The sequence below is a fragment of the Macrotis lagotis genome, chromosome 1 (genome assembly GCF_037893015.1).
Source record: "Macrotis lagotis isolate mMagLag1 chromosome 1, bilby.v1.9.chrom.fasta, whole genome shotgun sequence".
Taxonomy (NCBI): Eukaryota; Metazoa; Chordata; class Mammalia; order Peramelemorphia; family Peramelidae; genus Macrotis; species Macrotis lagotis.
The window spans coordinates 449022566-449050030 of NC_133658.1; the positions used below are offsets into that span (position 1 = coordinate 449022566).

Consider the following 27465-nt stretch of genomic DNA (forward strand, 5'->3'; position numbering starts at 1 on the left):
AAACTTTCTATACTGATGAAATAAAAAAAAAAGCAATAAATAGTGGAATTTGAAATTTTTTACATTATTCAGTCAAATGTATGATAATAAAATGTTGTCTATAGCTTGAAAAAGGTTGCCTGTTTACTTGTATAACCTTGATATACATTATTCTCAAAATTCAAGATTCTTTCCTTTAATGCTTTCCTCTGCTTTGGAAATAGTGAGAATCAATCCTTCAATGCATTTGCCATTTTCTTACCACCAGCACAAAATTATTCTAGTAATTAGTCAAGTTCAGTTGTTTTTTTCTGTTTTTTTTTCAGAAACATTTCCATTTCTTTATTAGTAGAGCTGAGGTTGTAAAGATAGAATTCAAGTGTAATAGTTCCATGTCCTTGATAGTAAAATGAACGTTATAAAAATGTTTTAAAATCTTTCATCTTTTGCCAAATTTTTCTTCTTGCGATATCATCTTAAATTTCTGCAGGATGTTTGCTTAGTTTGCTAAGCTTTCTTTAAACTGGCTTTATACTCCAGTACTTCTCTTTGTTTTATGAGACAATCACTCATTATCCTCAGTTTTTACAAATGAATTTATATTTTAAATTTGTGTTGTCTTTGCTTGTCATATTCTTTAACCTGACATACAAAATAGCATAATAATAATGATCTGGAGGGGAGTTATAAAAAAATTTTAAACTAAGCAGATTTATTACAGAAAAAAAATAAGGTCTACCAAAACACTTTAGAATACATCTGCTTGATTTTAGAACTTAAGAAAAAGACTGAGAAAAATCTGTTTTCCTCTTTAATGTTTATTTAACCAAAACTATCTAAGTACCACACCCTTCTTACACAGTAAATACATATTTTGAAAGAAACAATAAATATGTAGAGTAGCAAAGAAAGCAATGGATGACAGTGAAAACAAGAAAGGAAAAAGAATTTTAAAAGAAAAAGATAATGGGTGCCAGGAAATAAAGGAAAAAAATGAATCTTTCTATTTTAACATTTATTCTGAGGCAAAGTCTATTACAACCTATTCTTTCCAGAAAAAGATCTCAATTCATGAGATTCTTTACCCTACAACTCACATTTGAGGAATTCCTTTAACATAATATATATTTTCTTTTCTCATAGGCTCCTAGAGAATTACCCAGATTATTTTAAATATAAGCTATCAGAATTTTCAGTCTTTTTAATTTCCTCACTAATCTTATGTGACATTTCAACATGCTGGTGAAACAAATCAACTATTTAAAAAATCAAACTAAGACTACTTTAAAAAATTGTGTTCTATACACAAGGATTTTGAAGATATTTAATAATTCTAAATTTTATAACATATTTTGAGAAACAGAATATCCCAAACACAAAAATGGTACTTACAGAAGATGCAAACAACTTTTTGTTTGAAAGAAAAGCTTCGCGAAATACTTTTATTATCAGATTTAATTCTCGTAGATATTGTCTTTCTTCTGCAATTTCAGTTCTGACTAGGTCATAGTAATTTAGTTCACCTGAAGAAAAGGGTTCATCTTCACACAGCAAAACCAAACCAATATCATCCTGATCAAACATGTCCATTAAAACCTGAGAAATATGAGGAAGCATTTTATAAATGCCTATCACCAATTTGGTTTAAATTAACTCAATTGTTCTTCATAATCATCACATGAATAAGCAATAAGAAGGTGCTGTTATGAGAAAACAGAGTTAAACGTTAGGTCATAAACCAAAACTATTACAATATTCTCTTTCCAAATCTCCCTCCCTGTCTCTGATCTCTCAATTCAAGAGTTATTAAGGGGAGGCTAGGAGGCACAGTGGAGTCAGGAGTACCTGAGTTCAAATCCGACCTCAGACACTTAATAATTACCTAGCCGTGTGGCCTTGGGCAAGTCACTGAACCCCATTTGCCTTGCAAAAACTAAAAAGAGTTATTAAATATTTATTCTGTGCCAATAAATTATATGCTCTCTCCCCTCCTTCAATCTATTTCTTAAATACTGCTGACAAAATAATCTTTCCAATAAAAGTCAGTCCTCTGCTCAAAAATCTTCTATGGTTCCCTGTTGTCTGTCAAGTGCATACATGTCAACTATAAGCATTTATTAAGCACTTATTATGTGTCAGACATTGTCCTAAATACCAGGGAAGCAAAAAAAGGCAAAAACACACCCCTTGACCTCATTTTAATGTAGTCAAGACAAACATAGAATAGATAGAAGGTACTCTAAGAAAGGAGTGGGGGTGGGTGGGAGGCGCCTCCTAAAAGAAGGATTTGAATTAAGTCTTGAAGGAAATGAGATAATCTAAAAAGTATAAGGACATTTACAGTATATGGGAAACCAACATCTATTACACCAACATTTATTAAATACTTACTAATTTATCTCTTTTTTTGTTTTTTTAAATTTATTTCTAGTTCAGATTCCCTCCATCTTGCTTCCCTCATCCTCACCCATTGAAAAAGCAAGAAAAATAAATCTCTATAAACCCGTATAGTAAAGCAAAATAAATTACCACAATAACCATGTTCAAAAAAATAAATACCTCAGTCTAAACAGAAATTTGAGGGCAGGGTTCATTATGAGTTCTCTAGAATCCAAGCTGCTCACTCTAAGAGTTCCTAAGTCTTTAAAAGTTATTTGTCTTTATATATTGTCATTATATAAATTGTTCCCCTGGTTCTGTTCACTTTATTCTGTATCAGGTCAGACAAATATTCTCAAGTTTCTCTGAAACCATCTCTTTCAACATTTCTTACAAAACAATGTTATTCCATTACATTTGTAAACTATTTTCAACTTGTTCAGTCAATTCCCTAATTGATGGGCACTCCCTCAATTTTCAATTCTCTGACACCACGAAAAGAATTACTACTAATTTACAAATATAAATTCTTTTCCTCTTCTTTTGATTTCTTCGGGTTACAGACTCATTCGCAAGATCATTAAGGCAAAGGGTATGAAAAGTTTAATAGCTTTTCGAACATAGTTACAAACGGCTTTCCGACCAGTTCACTGCTACACCAACAAGATATTAATGATACCTAGCTTCATATAGTCCTTCTGGCTTTTTCCCCCCCATTTCCCTTTTTGTCAACTTTACCAGTTTCATAAGTGTGAGATACCAGAGTTGTTTTCATTTGCATTTCTCTAAGTATTAGTGATTTAGAGCATATTTTCATATGGCTATTAACAGCTTGGATTTTTCCCCCCTAAAAACTGCCTACTCATAATTTGACCACTTATCAATTGGGGGGGTATATTTTTAAATAAAATAAAATTAACTAATTTCTCTCTCTCTCTCTCTCTCTCTCTCTCTCTCTATATATATATATATATATATATATATATATATGTATGTATATGTATATATAAATGGATATATATATATATATCTTAGAAATGAAATTTTTATTAAAAAAATATTTTTCCCAAATTCTGTTTCTCTTCTAATTTGATTTGCATTTGGGTAAAAGTTTTTAATTTTATGCAATCAAAATTGTTCATTTTACCTCTAAGTATTTTTTCTAGCTCTTGGTCATGAATTCTTCCCCATGGCAGGTAAATATTTTTCTGTGCATCTATAATTTATGATATTACCCTTTATATCTAAATCATGCACCCACTTAGAGTTTGTCTTGATATATGTGAAAAGATACAAAGATCTAAGTCATTTTTAACTGTAGCAAAATAATTAACTACAGAATCAATTTTAATCAGCCAATTTGACTGGGCTTTCAAAAGTACAAAACTAGGGGAATTTAAGAAATAAAGCTTTGATCACTGACTTTCATTTAACATGATCAGAAATTTAGAATGATAAAGGACCACAGACTTTATGAGACTCTTCCTTTTAATTGGCATTGTATCTGAAGCCTTGAGAGTCAAGTGATCTGCCTAAATTCACACTTATTCCTTTACATTTATGTATATATAACATTTGTGATATGAGTTCAAATTCAAAGTAAGAAAGAACAATCAACAAATCATTAATAAGGACAATGATTGAGGGAAAATGTCATACTTTTATTTTATGGAAATCTTTCTAAAATGTATTCCAAACTTACCTGCTTTCATACTGAATAAGTAATTACCTTTGAGAAAAGCCTAGAAACATAATTGATCATTTTGCTAATTGTTCTTCCCTGCTTTATATTATTTAGGAATGTAGAAACGAGAAAAGGAGCCATTTTTCAGTTTTCCCTCCAATTTATCTAGTAAAAATGGATTCAGATCAAGGCAACTTAATTTTTTGCGCCAACTATTCTTTGATAGTCTGGTAAAAACCAAGGTCTAGTAAAGCCCTTCTCAAAATAATGTTCTTAAATACATAAACTAAAATACATAGGATTATAAAAGAAGTCAATTGTACTAAAATGGAGTTACCAAAATATATTTCTTTAAAAGTTCACGGATACAGGTAAGAACCTCTAATTTAGATATAATAAAAATTTCGGGGAAGACTGAAATCAATCAATCACCCCATACTGAAGCCTTTTTCAGATGAGAACATCTTTTTTTTTTTAGGTTTTTGCAAGGCAATGGGGTTAAATAAGCCACAGAGCTAGGTAATTATTAAGTGCCTGAGGCTGGATTTGAACTCAGGTACTCCTGACTCTAGGGCCACTGCTCTATGGTGCTCTATCCACTGCAACACCTAGCAGCCCCAAGAACATGGTCTTAATTGAGTCAGTGTTTAGATGCTACGTGTGAACAAAGTCTGAATATCTCCTTGAATCAATAAATCATAGAATTGAGAAAAAGCACAGGTAAAGTTCTTGGTTAATGCAGATGTTTTTAAAAGCCACTAGAGAAACTCCCTTTACAGTGTTTAGACTACTTGAGGAATTTTGGTCATGTCCTATAGGTTGTTTATAACCCAGAATTATTATTCATAATGCAGAAAATTAGCTTTATCAGTAGAACTTTTCAGAAAAGTTCCTAAGAAGGGATTCTCATGGGGAAGAAAAGGTAAACAATTGACTCTTTTCACTGAACTTCTAACAGTGTCCCTGGGAGAGTATAAGGACTGGTAGCAATATCAGTATAAAGAGCCAAAAACAAACTTGTTACACTGTGGAAAAGCAGATTCAAGATTCTATAAGGAGTGCTGCAGAAAAGCTACACTATCCCTAAGGGGCATATCTTGAAGATTCCATAAAGGGGTCTCCCCATAAGGAGAAAAGAGGAATTCCACAAGCTGTAAGTTATTCTGCCACTTGTACTTTAAATTTGAGACTAATTCCCCCTGGTTTCTATAATATATTGATGGGAAAGTATGTTGCTTTAGGGAATGTTTTTCAACAAATATACTATCATATTAAATGTTTCCAAATACTAATTAACTAATTGAAATCAACTGACAATCAGACTTGAAAATAGCAGTGTTAACACAAATTGTAGTACTAGAAGCCATGCTCCTGCCCCTTTGGGTTCTCTAAAACTTGAGCACAGATGCAGAGTCTAAGCTCTAAGACCCAGGCAGTCACCATGAATGGGTTTTGGGAGAGTAAGCCTGGAACTCGTGTTGAAATGGAATCACACAATTAGAACTGAAAGAGACCTCAGAAGTCATTTAGTATAGCTCCCCCACATTTTAGGTCACAAAGGGAATAAATGACAGAGGTGGGATTTGAACCAAGGTTTAATGATTTCAAAGTCAATATTTTTTTCATATCAATGAATATAAGACTCACTTTTAAAATCTGCTAACAGACATAAAAGGAGGGAGACAGAGCCAAGATGGCAGAATAAAGACAGAGATTCACCCAAGTTCTCCCCCAAACCATTGCACATAGCTTTAAAAATGACTCTAACCAAATTCTAGAGTGGCAGAAACCACAAAAAGACTGTGTAAAACAATTTTCCAGCCCAAGACAACTTGGAAGATTGGTAGGAAGGGATTGCTGCCCCAGAGCGAGGGAGGAGTGCAGGGCAATGCACCAGAGCAAACTGGCCTCAGCAATAGACTGTGGGGTGCCTGGATCAGTGGCAGTGATGGCAGCTTCCATACCTCTCAGCCCAGGGATTGCTAAGGACAACTTGGAAGATTAGCAGGAAAAGTCTGCTGCACTGCAGTGAGATTGAAGCACAGTCCAGTGAGGGCCTCAGTAGTGCAGATGCAGTCCCAGCAGGCCTTAGGAACCACTGAATAAGCAGCAACTGCTGCTTCTGGAGCTCTCAACCCAAGGACAGTAAGGGGGTCACAGAAGGAGATTACAGGAGTCTTTTTTGCTATCAAGTGTTTGCCCATGTCCTGGGGCTTTAGTCCCAGGAAGAGGAGCAGAAGCACAATAGAGCTTGCTGCCATAGCAGAGCAGGGACCCTCCCCACAGCTCCAGAGCAGAAAGGAGGGCTTGTGTTCATTCATAGAAGTTTTCAGATTCCTCGAAGTATCTCTAAAAACAGCTGAAAAACTCTCAAAAGCCTCAGATAGTATGCCCTCCACTCTGGAAGCAAAGCCCTATTTAAACAAGGAGTTAAAACCAAGTCAAAGGCTGGGGAAATGAATAGGCCACAGAAGAAAAAAAAATTCAATTTTTATAGAGTTACTATGGTTATATATGGAAGATCAAAATATACACTCAGAAGAAGATAACAAAGTCAAAACTTCCATATTCAAAACCTCCAAAAAAAAACATGAATTGGTCTCAGGCCATGGAAGAGCTCAAAAAGGATTTTAAAAATCAATTAAGGGAGGTAGAGGAAAAATTTGAAAGAGGAATGTGGGAAAATCAAGAAAACTGAATCAGCAGTTTGGTGAAAGAGATACAAAAAAACACACAAGAAAATAACATCTTGAAAAATCAAACTGGCCAAATGGAAAAAAGGTCCAAAAAAACTCATGAGGACAATGACTTAAAAAGCAGAACTGGACAAATGGAAAGGAAATGCAAAAGCTCACTGAAGAAAATAATTCCTTAAAATATAGAATGGAGCAAAGGGAAGTTGATGTCTTTGTGAGAAATCAAAAAATGAAAACCAAAGTAACAAAAAAAATTGAAAACAACAAGAAATATTTCACTGGAAAAATAATCAATCTGGAAAACAGATCCAGGAGAGATAATTTAAAAATTATTGGACTACCTGAAAGCTATGGCCAAAACAAGACTTAGTCATCATTTTTCAAAAAAATTATCAAGAAAAACTGTCCTGGTATTCTAGAAGCAGAGGGGAAAAAAATAGAAAGAATCCACCCATCACCTCTTGAAAAAGATCCCCAAATAAAAACTGTCAGGAATATTATGGCCAAATTTCAGAGCTCTCTAGTCAGAGAAAATATTGCAAACAGACAGAAAGAAATTTCAATTTATCAAGGAACCACAGTAAGTATAATAACACAAGATTTATCAGCTTCTACATTAAGGGATTTTTAGGACTTGACATATGATATTCCAGAAGGTAAAAGAATTTGAATTACCACCAAGAAACAACTATCCAGCAAAACTGAACATACTCTTTCAGGGGAAAAGATGGAAATTCAGTGAAATAAGGGACTTTCAACTTCTCCTGATGAAAAGACCAGAAGTGAACAGAAAATGTGATCTTCAAATACAAGACTCAAAAGAAGCATAAAAATGTAAACAGAAAAGGTAAATCATAAAGGATTTAATGATGTCAACATCATTATATGCTTATATGTTGATGATGAAACTGACAATGCAAATGAACTTTCTCATTTATTAGGGCAGTTAGGAGGAACATATATATATATATATATATATATATATATATATAGATAGATATACACATATATATACAAGCAAATGGGAGCTAAATATGAAGGGATAATATATTTAAAAGATGGAGTAAATGAATGAGAGACAAATGTACTGGGAGTTAGAGGAGGAAGACTGAGTTAAGTTATTTCACATAAAAATGCAAGAAAAATCTTTTGCAGTAAAATAGAAGAAGAGGGAGGTGAGAGTGAGTGAGGCTTATTCTCATTGATATTTGCTCAGAGAAGTAATAACATACACATGCAATTGTGTATAGAAATCTATTTTACCCTAGAGGAAAAAAGGAAAGGAAAGGAATGCAAGACAGGGAAGAGGCAATAAGTGATAGAAGGGAGGGAGGACTATGAGAGGGAGAAATCAAATGCAAAACAATTTTGAAGAGGAATGGATGAAAGGAGAAAGGGAGAGGTAGAATAAAGAGGAGTTGGGGGAATAGGATGGAGGGAAATGCAGTTAGCAATAGCAAGTTGTGAAGGGAAACTACTGAAATAAGTTTTTCTAATAAAGTCCTCATTTCTCAAACATAAGAGAACTGAGTCAAATTTATAAAAAATAAGAGCCATTCGCCAATTGATAAATGATCAAAGGAAACAAATAGTTTTCAGATTAGTTATCTATGTTGTCTATTTAAATCGTTTAAAAATATCCTAACTCACTATTTTATTATTATTTTATTTTTAGTTTTTGCAAGATGATGGGATAAAGTGGCTTGCGCAAGGCCACACAGTTAGGTGATTATTACATGTCTGAGGCCAGATTTGAACTCAGGTACTCATGACTCCAGGGCCAGTGTTCTATCTACTGTGCCACCTAGCCACCCCTCTAACTCACTATTGAAGGGAGAAATGTGGGTTGGAACAATTCTGAGGTACTTTCTTATATCTAAAGGATTGGTTAATAGGACACAAAGAGAAAATGACAAATGTAGGAGGGGATGTAGGAAAAATGAGACATCAATACACTGATAGAGGAGTTGTAAAAGGATTCAACAATTCTGTAGAGTAATTTGGAACTCTGCCCAAAGGACTATCCCTTTGACCTAGCAATGCCACTTTCTGGTAATAAGGAATTGTAAATTGAGAGGATGCCCATTAGTTGGGGAATGGCTGAACAAATTGTGATATATGATTAAGATGAAATTCTATTCTGTTATAAGAAATGATGAACAGCATATTTCAGTAGTATAATAATCAAAGAAGATTCTAAAAGACTATGATGGAAAATACCACCCGTATCCAGAGAAGGAACTGTGGAGTTAAAATGCAGATCAAAGTTTACTATTTTCAATTTTTAAAAGTTACCTTATAATATCTTTTTTCTCTCTAATTAGTTTTTTCCTTCCATTTGTATTTGATTCTTTTTTTTACAACATGATTAATATGGATCTATGTTTAGTATAGTTATACATGCATAGCCTATATATTAGATTGCTTTCTGTCAGGAGAATGGAGGAAGAAAGGGAGGGAAAAAAATGTAAAACTCAAAACCCTGCAAAAAAATGATCCTTGAAAACTATCATTGCATGTAGTTGGAAAAAAATTAATAAAATAGTAAAAAAAAAATTTACAGAATGGTCTCAGTAAAAAACCTGCATGAACAGCTACAATAGGAAACATACCACACACAAAGTAACAGCAATGTGGTAGGATGATCAGCTGTGAAAGACTTATCTTTTCTCAGCAATGCTGTGACTCAAGAGAACTCTAAAGGAATTACAATAAAGAATACTATCCATACCAAAGACAGAGCTGATGGTGTCTGAATACAGACTGTAGTATACTTTTTGTTTACTTTATATTTCTTGAGGTTTCTTTTTTGGGAGGTAGGGTTATATTTACTTTTACATCATGACTTTTGTAATATTTTTCACAACTATACATTTTTAACCTATATCGAATAATGTGTTTCTCAATGAGAGGGATTGGGATGGGAGGAAAGGAGAAAATTTGGGAACTCAAAGTTTTAAAAATGAATGTTGAAATTTGTTTTGCATGTAACTGGAAAAATAAAATAAAAATACAAAAATAAGATAAAATAAAATTTGCTAATAAGGTGTTAATGAAATCACACCTTTAAAAGATCAAAATGGCAATAACAAAGGGCAAGAGCCAATACCTTCAAAAATGTATTTTAAAATGAGTATCATTTCTGAAACTATAGAACAGAACTTTATTATAATTAGTACAAGAATCTGGATCAACTATGAAACAAAGTCTTATTAATATTAACTACACATAAAATAGAAACCTTGTGCTATTCATGCATGCACTAAGTCTAAGTAGTGAGCACACAAGTATAATCTTCAAGTATTGTAGGATGCAGCTATCCTAAACTTTTAAAGATAATTAGAAATCAGAAAAGTTTACATTTCAAAGGAACTTTTAGGCTACTAGTATACTGCACCAAAGGATTCAAATTAAATTTCTTAAACCTAGGTTGTTTCCTCATAGATAAAGAAAAACAAATGGAAAAGTAAAATTTAATTTTAAAAAATGTCATTAAAAATAGATACTGAACAAAATAGGGGCTCATCAATTACAGAATGGCCAAATAGTTTATGGAACATTAATTAGAATAATATGATTAATATAGAAAAGCAAAAAAAACCATATGAACTGATATAAATTGAAGAAAGCAGAACCAGACAAACAATATACAGAATAACTACAATAATGGTAATGGAAATAACTACAATAAAGTAATCAAAACTGAATGCTGTAAAGTTATAATGAACAAATTTGAACCCCAAAGAAGAGATATGATAATCATCTTGGAAAGCACACTGGTGTCAGTACACCTCTCTTTCACTCTTTGAAGAGATGAGGAACTCTTCTAATTTCATACTTTCTCAATGTATTGTTTCAATAGATTGTTGAACTGCTTTCTTCCCTCTATGTTATTCTTTGTTGACCCTTACTGAAGGGGAAGGAGTGCTACATTGTGAAATTTAGATGATATAAATAGGAAAAAATATAAATAAAAATATATTTTTAAAAATTAAAGTTTGAAAAGAAAAACAAACTTTAAAATAAGGAAGGATAAAAAGAAAAGGGAAAGGGTGCGGAATTAGGAATAAAAATTGTAAGAAAATTCTAATTTGACAGGATTTGTGTGACCACAGGCAAGTCTCTTAACTTCCCTTAAATTCAGTATCCTCATCTATAAAATGGTAGGTCTCAAAGTGATTCCTTTCCACTCTATATGTATAACATAGGCCATGCTACTTCATGCTTTTGATATCTTGAACAAATCACTTAATTTTTGAGTCTGTTATAAATTTATAAAATGAGAAAATTGATCTGAGGTACCACCTAGCAGACTAGTTAATATGACAAAAAGGAAAATGGTAGGTGTTGGAGGGGATATGTGAAAACTAGGACACGAATGCACTCTTGAAGTTATGAACTGAACAATTTGGCATTATGCCCAAAGGGCAATAAAACTATGCATATCCTTTGATCCAGTGATACCACTACTAGATTTGTATCCCAAAGAGATCATACAAAAGGGGAAAAGAACTACATGAACAAAATATTTACAGCAGCTCTTTTTGTAGTGGCATAGAATTAGAAATTGAGGGGATGCCTATTGTTCTACAAGAAATTATGAGCAAGCTGACTTCAGAAAAACTTGGAAAGACTTCCAAGAACTAATGCCGAATAAAGTTGAGCATCATTATACATATTAACAGCAACTCTGGGATGATCCACATGACAGATGTAACTATTCTTAGCAGTACAATACAAAGACAATTCTAAAAGACATGCGACAGGGACAGCTAGGTGGCACAGTGGATAGAGCACCAGCCCTAGAGTCAGGAGGACCTGACTCAGACACTTAATAACTGCCTGGCTGTATGACCTTAGGCAAGTCATTTAACCCCACTGCCTTAAATGAATGAAGCTGGATTTGAACTCGGGGCCTCCTGACTCCAGGGCTGGTGCTCTATTCCACTGTGCCACCTAGCTGCCTCTAAATAAATGAAATTTAAAAAAATAAAATAAAATAAAAGACATGTGATAGAAAATACTATCCACATCCAGAGAAAGGTTTATAGTCTGAATGCAGACCAAAGCATACTATTTTCCATTTTTATAAAATTTTTTATATGTTTTATATTTTTCCCCTTTGTTGATTCTGTTTTCATAACATGACTAATATGGAAATATGTTTTTAAAAAAAGATTAGACAGTTGGACTACTTTCAGAAATCCCTTTCAGCTCTAAAGTTTTTATCTTATGGTCCTAGTTTTCCAAAAGGCAATAAAATTTATTTGGTGATTCCCACAAGAGTGTTAAACTGCAAGATTCAACAAGAACAGTATACTTGTATTTTTCACCAAGGTCTCACTTCTGTTCCAAAGGCTCCCTTGAAGGCAGGCCCTAACTCCCTTAGTTCTCTGCTTCTGTCCCTCTCCATTTGCCTTCTTCCATTTCTCTCTCTCTCTCCTGCTTTTAAAATATAACTATACTTAAAGTAGTTTCATTTTCCCTATTCTTTTCTTTTCTAAAACAAGTGAATAGAACTTTTCATTTATTAATTCTCTCGATAAAACAAAAGAAACAGAATTAAGTTATTTTAGAATTATGAGTAAACTTTAATTTTTTTATACTTTCAAACAAAATTTATCTAATGAACAAAAATCTATTTTCTTTCCTTGTCACCTCTCCTTCTCCACTGGAGTGAAAAAAATCTATGAAACTATATGAGCCCCTGAAAAGCAAAAAGTTTCCTAATATGACAGAGTGGAAGCTTAATATAAGCAGCCAACAAAATCCATGCAATAGTCTAATATCGACATAAAAAGATTTCCAGAATAACTACAAAATCAATTATGTAAAAGTAAAGGAAACCAGAATGTTAAATATAACGTTGTATTACCCCTGGGTAAAAGTCAATTCATCTTTCTGGTCCACAATTTTCTCAGAGGTAAAATGAAGACAAGAGCATGAATACCTTCTTCCTCATTGGATTATTATAAGGAAGGTATATATTTTGAACTGTTATCAAAATGTGAAATCTATAATCATATATTAAAAGAAATAATAAACATGCTACAAATAAACTTAAAGAATTGTTTATTCATCTTACCTTATCTGCACACATAGATACTTTAATGTCCTGCTGGGATATTTCATAATGTCTGATATTAAAAACATAATTACCAGCCAATTTCAGAATATCAGCTGAGATATACTCCAATACAGCAACAATATAAAGAGAAACATGATAGTCTACTTTATATCCTAAAACTTCCTGTATAGGGAAAAATGATAGGAGGAAGAAAAGAAATAATTATTAATTTAAAAAAGTAACATTTTGCTAGATCACAAAATAATTAAAATCATTATTTAAATGCTCAACTTAAAAAGAACTTTTTAATGAATTTACCAGTCAAAATGATATGGGTTTTGGGACAGCTAGATGGCCCTGGAATCAGGAGGACCTGAGTTCAAACCCGGGTTCAGATACTTAATAATTACCTAGCTGTGTGACCTTGGAGAAGTCACTTGATCCCACTGTCTTAAATAAAATAATATGAGTTTTTAAATTTCAGTATGCTGAAATTAATTCTAAAAATCTAAACAATAAGTGACAATATAAGATGAACAAGGAAAGAATAATATCTACACTTATGCAATGCAAGACAAAGACTTTCATTTATCCATTGTTCCAGAGAAGTCAGTCACCACTCCGATGTCAACACCCTTTGATGGTAAATTAGCCCATCAATCCACTCTGAACAGAAAAAGCCCTATATTGGATTTTTCTGGGTGCTTCTGATTTCGAATTCATAAATTTATCATGTTAGCTTTAAGTAATAGGTGTTACCTGCTTAAGAATTATAGATACTCATTAACATCTTTCCAAGTGATGTAAGATTATGAACAGCCAAAGCAAAATCTTTTGCCTTCACATAATTACTTTTTAAAAAGAATCATGTTCTTGAAGACTGAGAAACCCTAATGTGACATAAAATAATTTCATATGATACCCATGAAAATTTTTTTTTAGGTTTTTGCAAGGCAATGGGGTTAAATGACTTGCCCAAGGCCACACAGCTAGGTAATTATTAAGTGCCTGAGGCCGTATTTGAACTCAGGTACTCCTGACTCCACTGCCACCTAGCTGCCCCCAAACAATGAAAATTCTCGAAAGTAATTCTTTGACTTGAAAGCAGGTGTTTTTTGTAATGGAAGCCACAGTTATTTCAAAAAGTAAAAGTTTTTTATTTCTTCCTTCCATTAACATGAAATGGGCATGGTTAGAAAAAATATTTTAATGAAGTTTTCAAAATATCCATATATGAGAAACAAAAGATATTTTTAAGATCCCAAATCAAACAAAAAAGAGCATTCCTAATTACAGCTTAATAATTCAACACCAGCTCTAAAGAATTACTAAAGTCTTAAATTAAGGACTATCTCTAAAAGCAGGAGGTAATGAAGCAATAGAGAATTCTTTAAAAAAAAAAAGGGGGGGGAATCATTTACTACATGTGGAAAAGATTATATTAAGTATCATGAGAAGTTAGCAAAAAGAAGAAATATCTAGTCCAAGTTATTAAGGAACTTATAAAACAGAGAAGATATAAATGTCAAGAATCAGTTAAGGAAGTCTGGAAAACTAAATGGAAGACAGAAATCTTGAAAAGAGATAAATAATTTGGCAAACACTTAAGGTCTTAACAATCACTTTGTTGATTGTTATAGACTAAACCATAACTGAAGCATAACAAACAGTGGTGGTACACACAACCTACAACTGCCCTCTGCCACTGAACACCTTATTTCTTTCTACAAATATTCTACTTTTCATTAAACAAAACCAGGAATTATGGTTCCCAGAAAATGTCTCAATAGTATGTATTGCTATTACTGCTTGACAAATACAGGGATATCCCCAAAATCAATAGCTTTAATAGGTTAAAACTATATTAAGACTTTGGGGACATCCATACACCCTAACACAAAAAGGACTGAAAGATCATTTATTAAAAATTAATTATTAAATTCTCTACCAAATATTACTAAAGAGTTTTATCTAAATTTATGGAAATAGTCTTACCAATTTAATAGTTCCATGTTTTGGTTTATAGGAAATGATTTTAAAATAAACATATAACATATATATAAATAAAAGGTTATTTTTAATAAAAGCATGTCTTTTAATTTTCAGTACCTTCAATAAAGGATGAATTTTATCCACAGGTAACAAGAGAGGAGTCCTTCGTTTTCGTTTTTCTATGGCAGACTGTGCATCAGCAATAGCCCATTTGTCAATTGGATGAGGAAAAGTCTTTTGAACACGTTCCTAGTCATATTACAGAAATTTATTGGTACTTCTGAAGTTTTCATAGAGATGTTCATAAACACAAAACCAAATCAAAACTTAACTTTAACATTACCCTTAACTTTTGCAAAAAAAATACTAATTCATTATTTCCTGAGCATTCCTAAAACTGATTTTCTTGAATATAGAGGTTTGTGTTTTTTGTATGAGTTCAGCAATATAAAAAGGACTATATTCTCAGGCATATCAAGGTCTGAGGATGCTAATTTAATATGTAGATAACTTCTCAGCCTTCTAGTTATCCATTTCCATAGTTAATTTCATAATCCCAAATTTTAGGCTACCCTAAAGACAATACCTTTATTAATTACAAAAATTTTAATGCTTCTCACATTTGATTGCAAAGACTCCACTCCAGTTCATCAAATATTATTTATTGGATAAACAGAGGAAAATCTCCTTTCCTATAAAGTTAATTATATCTGTTTATATATTACAAGCTAGCCATCTCCTAGAAATAAACACTTAAATTATTTAATATACATTTATTGACAATTAATTCAATAATAAATGTTCTTTATTCCCACCTTAATAATTACAGAGGTCCTAAATTTCTGGATTGAATCAGAGACATTTACTAGGTAGGAATGAGGCCTAGACAATCCTTCTGAATCAATCAAGCAAAGGTTTAAGTAGGTACAAAAAAAAAATCCTTTATCAATTTGAAAATAGTGAAGGCTACTGAATGAAGGATATGACATTACACAAGAAGGTTATTGGCTTAGTGAAAGAAATTTGTTTAAGTCCTACAGGGCTTATATAAAAGTAGCAAACCGGTCCAAATTCTGGGATTCCAGGGGCAAATCAGGAGAGCAATTTCAGTCAAGCCCCCATCAGAAGGTGTTGTACTTCTCATCAATATCTAACCAGGGTCTCAGAAATAGCAATGGCTGGTGACCATGCTGCATCAGAGGCCAGAGCTAAATGACAAAATAATGACAGGTAAAATCAGGAGTCTACAAGGAGGACAGCAGAAAGCTACACTATTAGATAAGGAAAACTTCCTAAGGATTCCACAAAAGGTAGAAAAGAATTTCCAGAAGAATGATTTCAAGTTATCCCTTTTGTTCAAGCACATTCTAAGCTTGAATCCACCTGCCCCTACATCCTATATGCGCTTAAGGCCCTGGTTTGAAGGGATGTTTGCTCCCAAACAGTACTAATGTACCAGAGAATCATTTAATTCTCTAAACAAGGGAGGAACTACCAATTCAAGATGGCACCTCCAAAAGCTATGTAGAACACTGAGTAATAGAGTGATTTGCACTGCTATAGCCAATACTTTTCAGAGATGAATCTAAACCCAGGTCTAGTTTCAAAGGTCAGCTCTCTACCACTATGCTATACTGTCTTTGCTTTTCTTAAGAAAAGGGTTTCAGGGGCAGCTAGGTGGCACAGTGGATAGAGCATTGACCCTGGAGTCAGGAGGACCTGCGTTCAAACAGACACTTAATAATTACCTAGTTGTGTGGCCTTGGGCAAGCCACTTAACCCCATTGCCTTGCAAAAACAAAAACAAAAAAGGGGGGGTCAGTAGTTTAATAAAGAAAGATCTCAGGGAGGAAGAAAAATGTAAAACTCAAAACCCTGCAAAAAAATTATTACAAAAACTATTGTTGCATATAGTTGAAAAAATAATTAAAAAAAAAAAGAAAACCATCAGCTTCTGTTTTCTTCATTCATGACAGGAACATAATTTCATCAGTCATCTATCCGAGGCTCACTCCTCATGGAATCAGCTCTATGTTTCTTTAAAAATTGACAATTAAAATGATTTTTCCAAGAAAAAAATTTCCTTATCTGCTATCTTCTCCTTAGTTTCTTTCAGACCATTTCTATTTATCCCCTCTTCTCAGTTTTTTTAATAACTAACATGACAGGACTCTCTCATAGAATGACTATATTAAACTTTCCTTTTCAAGAGTACTCTTGGAGATAGTAACTATAACATCTGTTGGAAAGTATTTTAAGACAAATATTACAAGAGTAAAAACTTCTTTAAGAGAGAAAGTTTTGAACATAGATAATCATAAATAAGCAAGATGGAAATACAAGAGGATAAAGATAGTATACACATTATATAAAATTACATATCAGATGATTTTATGGTAAGAGTTCTAATGTAATAGCTTCCACTCATTTTAACGGGAACAAAATAAAATTCTCTTGCTTGCTTTAGGGAATAATAATAATGGAGATTCAATAAAGGGGGTGATGGAGGGAATTAGGCAGAATAATAATCTAAGACTTTTCTAAGGGTAGATTTAGGATGGCTGCTAGTGAAACACACCTCTGAAAGACATATAAAACAGAAAAATATAGTGCCTGCTCAATTAACATTATGATATGAAAAACTACATTTTAATGATATATAAAAATAACTTAAAACATTAGTCTAAACTTTTAACAAACTGAAAAATGATACCTTGAAAACAAAATATGAAGTAAAAACTTTTATGCCTTTTTCAAACTCTTTTCAATTATACAAATTCAATATTTAAATCTAATTGCATAGACTTGGCAAATAAATTATTCAATTTTATGAATCCCTAAAAATAAAAACTCAAGTAGTCTTTTTTCATTAAAAGCACCCTCCAAATTTTAGAACAAATAAAAAAGCAACAAATAATATAGTCCAAAGTATTCCCTTTTTAAGGCCAAGCTGATATTAGAAAATACTTCTGATAATTCCTTTGAATTGATAGCCAAAATAATTATTTTAAAATAAGTGCTGATCTAATTTACAGTACTTTTTGAAGAATGAGTATATATACAAGCCTAATTTTTTTGAGTGTAATGGTATCTGAGTATGTTTTGCCACTATGATTTCCAAGGTGAATCAGCCCAGTGTAGCATCTGAAATAAAACTGACCTATCTTTTCTTACCTCTACATCTTGAACAGTCCTTGGCTGTGCAATGCATAATTTACTTAGCAGTTGAAGGATCAACTCTTCAATATAATATAAAGAATCTTCTTTTGCTGAGAGATTGGGGTGAACTTGATGCTGAACCTATAAAAAAATAACTATTACTTTTTGGTAAAAAAAATGGATATTCAGCAAGTCAAGAGGACAAATATATACAATTTGTAAAACTTTGCTTAAAAATTAAGAGAAAAGAATGAGACAGAAAATATACTGCTTCTTACTTTTCCTTGAAGGCTTTTTTCTTAGCATAGAGAGGATCAGTTGGGAAAAGCTCATTATTTTACAACAGAAGAACTGCTCTGAGAAAATGATAACTAGGCAGGAAAAGAGGCAAGAGAGAAAACACATCACAGGGAAACAGATGATGCAATTCAAAGTGCTTTTAAATATTTGGGAATTTTTAACACTCTTTCTGAAATAAACCACCCTTTATTTTCAGTCTATGTCTGGCAAAATTCTCTTTTTTTTTGTAAAATAGGTAATAATGTCAATCAATTAAATTCATTTGAAGGGAAGTGAATTTGGTGGTATGAAACTCAAATGGAGTTCTTTTCTACTACATAGATAGTAAAAATCACAAGGAGGCACTAGATATTATGAAGGCAAATAAATAAGACTTTGGTATTCAATGTTGAGGGGGAAGAATAAGAGATAATTGAGGATGACACTTGGGTTCTAAGTCTGGGTGACTGAGAGGATGGTAGTATCCTTGATGCCTTGAGTGTAATAGGGAAGTTCAGAAGTTGAGAGATGGAGGAGAAGGGGAAGAGAGAATAGTGTTGGTCATGATGAGTTTAAGATGTCTAAGATAGGTCAGCTAGTTCAAAATGTCCAATAAGTGGTTGGTGATGTGAGACAAGAGGACAGGGAGGTAGTTAGAGTTGAATAAATATATATTCTAAGAATTATTTGCACAGAAATGATAATTGATACCATGGAAATTGATAAGATCAAGAAAAAAAGGGGTGGCTAGGTGGCACAGTGTATAGAGCACCGGCCCTGGAGTCAGGAGTACCCGAGTTCAAATCCGGCCTCAGACACTTAATAATTACCTAGTTGTGTGGCCTTGGGCAAGCTACTTAACCCCATTGCCTTACCAAAAAAAAAAAAAAAAAGGTCAAGAAAAAAGAAATGCAGAGGTCAGCAAGCTACCTGAGCGCCAAATCCTATGAATTAAGAATGTTTTCTTTTTTTACATTTTTAAATGCAGTAAGATTTCATTTAAATGAAGACTTAATTTACATTTTAAAATGCAGTAAGACTTCATTTTCGGTTTTTACAAGAAGTTTGCCAATGCCTAGTATAGAAAAAGAAGAGGTCCCAGTAAAGAACTTTTGGGAAGTCCATGGCTAGTTGATGTGGTCTGGATGAAGATCCAACAAAGAAGATTGATAAGAAGAAACAGGACAGAATAGTAACACAGAAACTTAGAGAGAAGAGAGTAACAAGTAGAAGAGAATGATACATAGGCTGCAAAGCATAAATATTGGGGATGAGGAGAAATTAAATTTAGCAATTAAAAGATCATAGGTAACTTTGAAGACAAACTGAATGATCAGATCAGATGGCAGATTATAGAGTTTCAAAGAGAGTATGAAAAAAGTTTATAAAGTAAAAAAAAATTCAAAGACATAATGAAGAAAGGAAATAGAGGTACTGATTATAAACAGTTTGAGCCATGAAAAAAAGAGAAGTGAAGTGATAAAAGATCAAAGTTAGGAGTTACAGGAGCAACTAGGTGGTAGTGGATAGAGTACCAGCCCGGAAGTCAGGAGGACCTGAGTACAAATATGAAACTTAAAAATTATCTAGCTGTGTGATCTTGGGCAAGTCACTTAACCCCACTGCCTTGTTTAAAAAAAAAGAAAAGAAAAAAGAAAGTTAGGAGTTATAAATTGTGTTTTAAGTACAAAAACAACAGAATAGGTAGAACATAGTGTCAGGAGCCCAGGACCAAATAGGGTTTAATCATCTCATTCAAGAAGCAGTTTGGAAAGGGAATAGCCTGGCCCAGGCACAAAGTTTCCAAATCAGGAATTGAGGTTAAAAATTTGTAAACAGAAAATGACATCAAACATTACAAAGAAATATGGGTCAAAAGATCTGCAGGAAGTAAATCCAAAATAAAGAGAGTAAAACCATAAGCATAAGTATAGCCTCAGGAAATAAACAAAAATCCCACCAAAGCTTGGTACAAAATACATGTAGATAAAATTAATGGAGAAATTAAAAAATAAGAGCTCTGGAAAAAAACTAAGAAGAATGATTCAGCAAAGAAGGTAGGACACATTACTCATACCATAGATTCCCTGAAAATTAGGGGAACACAAACAGAATTCATTAACTCCATGACACAACAGTAAAAATAAAAAAGAAAATAACTGATTGAAAAAATATAAGAAAAAAACTCACCTGGAAAAGAGGAAGAGAATATGTAAGAATCACTGAACTCTCTGAAAACAATAATCAAGTTTTAAAAGCCTTGACACCATATTTCAAAATATTATGAGTGAAAATACAGATTTACCAGAGGACAAAGTAGAAAAAAAAAAGATAATGAATATCCCAGTTATGTATTGGAAAAAATCTACAAAATTAAATATTTCCAAGAATATCACAGCCAAAACCTAAAATATTCAAGTCAAAGGAAAAATCACTGCAAGTACTCAAAATGAATTGAAGTACAATTGAACAACATTCATATGACTTGGATGAAAGGAAAAAAGATAAGGAAAATATTAGAACACAATAGTCCTAAAAACCAAAAGATAGCTTACAACCAAAAATAAATTACCCCGCATGCTTCCCCACCTCTTCACAAAGAAATGAAGAGAAAAAGAGATACAGAATGAGAAAAAGCAAACATTTTTTTAAATACTCCAAAGAGAATCAAAGCAGGTTCAGCATATAATCAGGACTAATAAAGAATTAAATAAGGTATAAACTTGGTATATTCTTTTTTAAAAAACAAGCTACATGTATTCAAGACTGCCAATTTCCATATACAATCCTCTTAGTCTGTTCATTACAATATGAAAATGTTCGTGTTTATTGGTGTCTGCCATGTTCAGAAAAAAAGCAAAAAACTAAAAATGTCTAAAAATTAACTATCTACCTTTAGCTTAATATATGCAATGTTATAGATACAAGGTAAAGGGGCTGGATTGTTCCAAGGAGCAAACCCTCAATCACAAATGAAAACACAAATACTAGGGACTGGAGGGACTTGGAAAAACTGATTCCTCATTATTGTTCTATTAGAAACCTGGAGGGATGGGAATTCAGGGAAGCCTGGAGGGACATGCATGAACTAATGCTGAGTGAGATGAGCAGAACCAGGAAAACACTGTACACCCTAACAGCAACATGGGGGTTATGTTCAACCTTGATGGACTTGCTCATTCCATCAGCGCCACAATCAGGGACACTTTGGGGACTGTCTGCGATGGAGAATACCATCTGTATCCAGATAAAGAACTGTGGAGTTTGAACAAAGACCAAGGACTATTTAAATTTAGGGGAAAAAAACTGATATCTTATTGTCTGATCATGCTATCTCTTATACCTTATGTTTCTTCCTTAAGGATATGATTTCTCTCTCATCACACTCAATTTGGATCAGTATATACCATGGAAATAATGCAAAGACTGACAAACTGCCTTCTGTGGGGAGTGAGGGGAGGGAAGTAAAATTAGGGGAAAAATTGTAAAACTCAAAATAAATAAAAATCTTTAATAAAACTGAAAAGAAAGAAAAGAAAAACTAATTCCTTCACCTAAAACTTATGAAATGATTTTCACAATCATACATGAGGAAAAGCATCTAAAGGATCCATGATACTTAAAGGAAATTAGATAATGAAAAATCTTTAAAACATTTTCCAATTTTTCAGGAGAAAGAATTCATTACTCTCCTCATATTTCCTCAAACAAGCATCTATTCTTGTTTTCTATTTCAATCAATGATAGCATCATTCTTCTTTCACTCTAAATCTATAATTTTCTTTACCCCTTCCCAATTCCATCTGTCACAGAATACTGTCATTTTTTTCGCTCTCAAATTCTCAACCACAAATACAATAATTTGGGCTCTCATAGCTTCACAGCCTACATGTTAATTTATCATCAGTCTCTTTCCATTTTGATCCTGCAAATGACAGGTTTCTAATTGGGTTAGGGAAAAGGGGCATTTTATTTATTTATTTTAAAGAAATAATAACACAGCAGAGGTACAAAAATACACTGTGATTTCCAAAAAAGGAATTAGACCTTTCTTAAAAAATAAACAATTTTCAATTTTTTATATTATTCTAATTCAATCAGAATCTGGTCCTAAGAGTTCCACTTGCTGCCAAATCATTTGGCAAGTCTGCTTCTACAAGTGCTTGAAGTAGGTAGGGTCCTTCTTTTCACTTCAGAGCATATATAGTTATTCTATAACTATCAATTTACCTTGTGGTGAAGAACACTCTCTTGGCTGCTAACTTCGAACTGGAAGTGCATTTAAAAGGGTACTAATTAGGCAGCAAATGTCTGGCTGCATTTGAGCAAAGTGAGAAGACTGCTATAAATTTCTAGGTGAAGAAAAAGAATTAGTGCCAGAAGCCTGTTCTCTCCATCCAAGTCAACATCAACCATAAACACAGGGCCTTGCTGTTGCTTTTTCTTAATATTTATACTGAAATGTTCAAGTTTATTGGTGTTTGTAAGGTCCATTGTAAAGGTAAGGTTGAAAACAATTTACTCTATTTAGCCTGCATATATTTATCAAATCCTGATTAAATTACTCAAATGAGAAGAATGCACAAGACTTCTGGCATAGTTCTTTTTCTCCACCTAGAAGTTTATAGCTTTACAGTAAAAGTTTACAGTAAAATTCTCATTTTACACAAATGCAGTCAGACGTTTGCTGTCTAATTTAATCAGACTTTTGAATGAGTCCTTGGATGAACCAAAGCAATGTAGACAGTGGGTTGGGTGTTCCAAAGTCTTAATGAAGTTTTAAATAATAATAGCAATTATGGACATTACTGATCATAATGGATGCTTTATGATTTCTCCATAACATAAAATGCTGGCTATTGGTTTTATCATAGTAGAGAGAGGTTCATTTATTGATGAGTTTTCAGAATTGTATTAATATATTAGTTATTATAATATTAACATAATAACACATCATATAATATTACATAAAATATAACGATAGTATATAATTATATTATGTAATATATATTTATATATTATATAATTAAATAATATATTATAATGTATAACATATTACTATGTTATAATATTCCTATATTAATTAATTTTATATTATATAGCACATATATTACACGGCACCTAAAATATATTGCACGGCACATATATTACATGGCACATATGGCATATAAATTATGTGGTACATATAATATTGTATATATTATATTAATGTATGGTATATGTTTTATAATGTATGATGTAATATGTTATATATATTGTATAATATAAATTATGAATATATTAATATATAACAAATATAAATCGTGGTTTTTTATGTTTTTTCTTTCTTCCTTATTTTTTTCCCCTTAGATATTTTTCTTCTTACACAGCTTGACTAATATAGAAATAAGTTAAATATGATTTTACAGATGTAACCTATATGCAGCCCTGGGGAAAGGGGTGGTAAAGGAGGGAGGGTGGAAATATGTTAAACTTATAAGCCTGCAAAAGAATGAATATTGAAAACTATCATTACATGTAATTGGAAAAGAAAGAAAGAAAGAAAAACAAAACAAAATATTGAACCTGTAGTCAGGAAGCCTAGACCTAGATTTGGATCCTACTTCCACTATTTCTACAACTTAGTAGTGTGTCCATGGACAAGTCACAACCTCTTTTCAGCTTTAGTTTCTTCATCTATAAAACAGGTATGATAATAACCATAAAATTAACTATCTACTATGATATGGAGAAATCAAAGTCTGATTCAATAGCAGGAATGCATACATTTATAAATCTTCTTAAGCATTGAAGAAATGTGACCAACACAGTGCTAGGCACAGAGAAAATTAGTGAAAACTTGAAGAATCAAATATTTAGTACTTGGACTGATTAATCCTTAGAATCAATCCATTATCTAGGTAAATACTAAAATATAATGCTGTTATAACTAGAAAATCACTGGGGCTCAGTAGTTAATGTAATATAGACAGATTAAATAAATTTTATTTTTCTTTTGATAGTCAACTACCTTTTAAGAAAACTCCTATTCTTTCTGTATGAAGAACAGGGAAATTCTAAGCATTCCTATACCATGACTGAAATAATCTGAAAATGGGCAGAGCCAAGATGGTGGCATAAAGGCAGAATTTCCCAGGAGCTTCTTCCCCCTCAAACTCCAAAAAGCCAAAAAAAAATATGACTCTAGCCAAAATTTAGAGGGGCAGAACCCACAGAAAGACTGAGTGATACATTTTCCCAGTCCAAGATAACTTAGAAGTTCCAGGGAAAAGTGTGTTTCACCAGGACTGGAAGTTGGAAAAAAGGCCAAAGCCACAGTCACAGTGCAGCCCAGCCCAGCCCAGCCCAGATCACCAGCAACAGCTTGAAGGGGAGGGGAGAGAACTCTGCTACACAAGAATGAATGTGGAGTAAAGAGCACAAACCACAGAATCTGCAGTGAAAATCTGGAGAAAGCAGCCTGCCCCCCCAGAAACAGAATGGGAAGTCTGCAGATATTTCTCTGCTCTTCCTCAGGGGTAGGACTCTGCTGTTTGCCTACACTCAGCTCCAGGTTGCAGTTTGGGCTTCCATGCTAAGATAGCTGGATGGCTCCTTATAGCTCCAGGATAAAGGGAAGTACTGGGGCCATCTATATATCAAAGCACAGGCCAGAGAGCATGAGACCTTGGAGGAATAAAGGTCCCAGTGGGGTGCCCCCCCCCCAAAAAAAACCCAAAGCCTTGGAAGTGCTGTCAATTAGTCTTGGGCTGAGGAAATGAGTAAACAACAGAAAAAGAAGAATCTGACCATAGATTATCATTTTAAGTCCCATGGAAGATCAAAATACATACTCAGATGATGACAAAATCAAAACTTCCATATCCAAAACCTACAAGAGAAATAGAAAATGGGCTCAGATTATGGATGAGCTCAAAAAAGACTTTGAAAAGCAATTAAAGGAGATGGAGGAAAAATGAGAGCAGTGCAGAAAAATCAGGAAAATGAAATCAAAAGCTTGGTGAAAGATATACAAAAATAATGAGGAAAATAATATATTAAAAACCAGTTTAGGCCTAATGGGGAAAAAAGGCAAATGAGAATGGCTTAAAAAGCAGAATTGGTCAGTTGGAAAAGGAGATAAAAAAAGCTCTCTGAAGAAAATAACTTCTTCAAATGCAAAATGGAACTAAAGGAAGCTGAAGACTCTGCAAGATATCAGGAAGAAATAAAACTCTTCCAAAAAAGAAAGCCAAAAATTTAGAAGAAAATGTAAAATATCTCAATGGAAAAACAACTGACCTTGAAAACAGATCCAGAAGAAATAATTTAAAAATTACTGGACTATCTGAAAGCCATGATCAGGAGAAGAGCCTAGACGTCATTTTTTCAAGAAATAATACAGCAAAATTGCCCAGAGATCCTAGAAGAGGATAAAATAGAAATTGAGAGAATTCACCGGTCACCTCCTGAAAGAGATCCCAAAAGAAAAATGTCCAGGAATATCATAGCCAAATTCCAAAACTCCCACATCAAAGAGAAAATTCTAAAGCTACCAGAAACAAACAATTCAACTACCGAGGCTCCATAGTCAGGATTACACAGGATCTGGCAGCATCTACATTAAGGGCTCATCGGGACTGGAATATGATATTCCGGAAGGCAAAAGATCTGGGTTTACAACCGAGAATCAACTACCCAGCAAAACTGAACAGCCTCTTTCAGGGGAAAAGATGAACTTTCAATGAAAATTGACTTTCAATGAAACAGGGGACATTCAAACTTTCCTACTTCAAACAATCAGAGCTGAACAGAAAGTTTGATCTCCAAGTACAGGACTCTGGTGAACCATAGAGAGAGTGGAAGAGAGAGACTAACTATGAGGAACTTGATGATGAACTGTTTGTATTCCTGCATGGAAAGGAGATCTTGATAATTCATATGAACTTTCTCATTTATATGAGCTATTAGAAGGAGCATATATAGACAGGACATAGGAAGGAGCAGAATATAATGGTATAATATAGTAAAAAGATGGAGTCAATGGGTAATAAAGGAAATTACTGGGAAGAAGGGAAAGGAGATGAAGAAGAAGCTAAGAAATTTCACAAGAGTCAAGAAAAAGCTTTTTCAATGGAGTGGAAAGGGGCAAGGCAAGGGGAAATGAATGAGCCTTCATTCACATCAGAGATGGTTCACAGAGGAAATAACATATGCACTTAATAGGGTGAGTAAATCTATCTTACCCTAGAGTAAAATGAGAAGAAAGGGATGGGATAAGGGGGAATGGTGGAGGGAAGGGGGAATAGGTGATAGAAGAGAGGGAAGATTGAGATTTAACACACTTTTGGATAGGGCCAGGATGAAAGGAGAAAGAGAATAGAATAAATGAGAGTGGGGAAGAATAAGAGTGGAGGTACAGTAATAGCAACTGTGGGCAAAATATTGAAGCAACTTCTCTGGTGGACTTCTGATAGAAAGCAACACCCCAGAGACAGAGCCATTGGAATCTGAACACAACTAAAATACATTTTTTTCTATCTATTCTTGAAGTTTCTCATCTTCTGGGGGGTGGGGAGGCATTATGTTTACTCTTATAACACATTCAGTTTACATGTTTACATCTACGTATAGCATAGAAACAATGTAAAGACTATCAGTCTGGGCGGGGAGGGAAAGGGGGGAATTGTAAAATTCAAAACCTTTCAAAAATGATAGGTAGATACTACTATTGTACATAATTGGAAAACAAATAAAATGTTAACAAAAAGAAAAAATAATCTGAAAATAGGACAAAAATAAAGCTTACTATGCATATCTTGATAATTCTTAGAATGAACTTTCTTTAAAACTATATAAAGGCACTAAATTACTAGTTTTTTGAGTTTATGGAAGCATTTAAAATTCCTCAAAAACGAAACAGACTTTTTACAGATGAATGTGTTTATTTATACCTGTCAAGTCCAAGAAATTTGGCAATAGGACTAAACAAAAATTTATGAAATACTTCAACTTTTTAATAGTCTTTACCTGAATGAATTTCAATAAGTCATTTAATCTTTCTAGGCCTTGGTTCCATCATCTGTAAAATAAGGATACTGAACAAGATAACTGCTAAAAGTTCCTTCTGGTTCAAAATTCAAAACCTACTTAAATTTTCACTAGAATCACCTAAGTCTTGCTATAGGTGGGACACTATGGAAATATTATGCATTATTATGCAGCTACATACATTTTATTCAAAACTCACT

The 27465-nt window shown here is 33.1% G+C and overlaps 1 protein-coding gene across 1 annotated transcript in view; it reads right to left on the bottom strand.

The window, feature by feature from the left end:
• The window catches only part of SOS2 (SOS Ras/Rho guanine nucleotide exchange factor 2), a 118403-nt gene that overhangs the window by 69756 nt on the left and 21182 nt on the right, over positions 1–27465 (bottom strand). The window contains exons 2-5 of the mRNA XM_074213438.1: positions 17972–18097; positions 14915–15046; positions 12824–12988; positions 1372–1575 (exon numbers count right to left, since the gene is read on the bottom strand). Of these exons, the coding sequence (XP_074069539.1) occupies positions 1372–1575; positions 12824–12988; positions 14915–15046; positions 17972–18097 (627 nt within the window). The remainder of the gene's footprint in view (positions 1–1371; positions 1576–12823; positions 12989–14914; positions 15047–17971; positions 18098–27465) is intronic.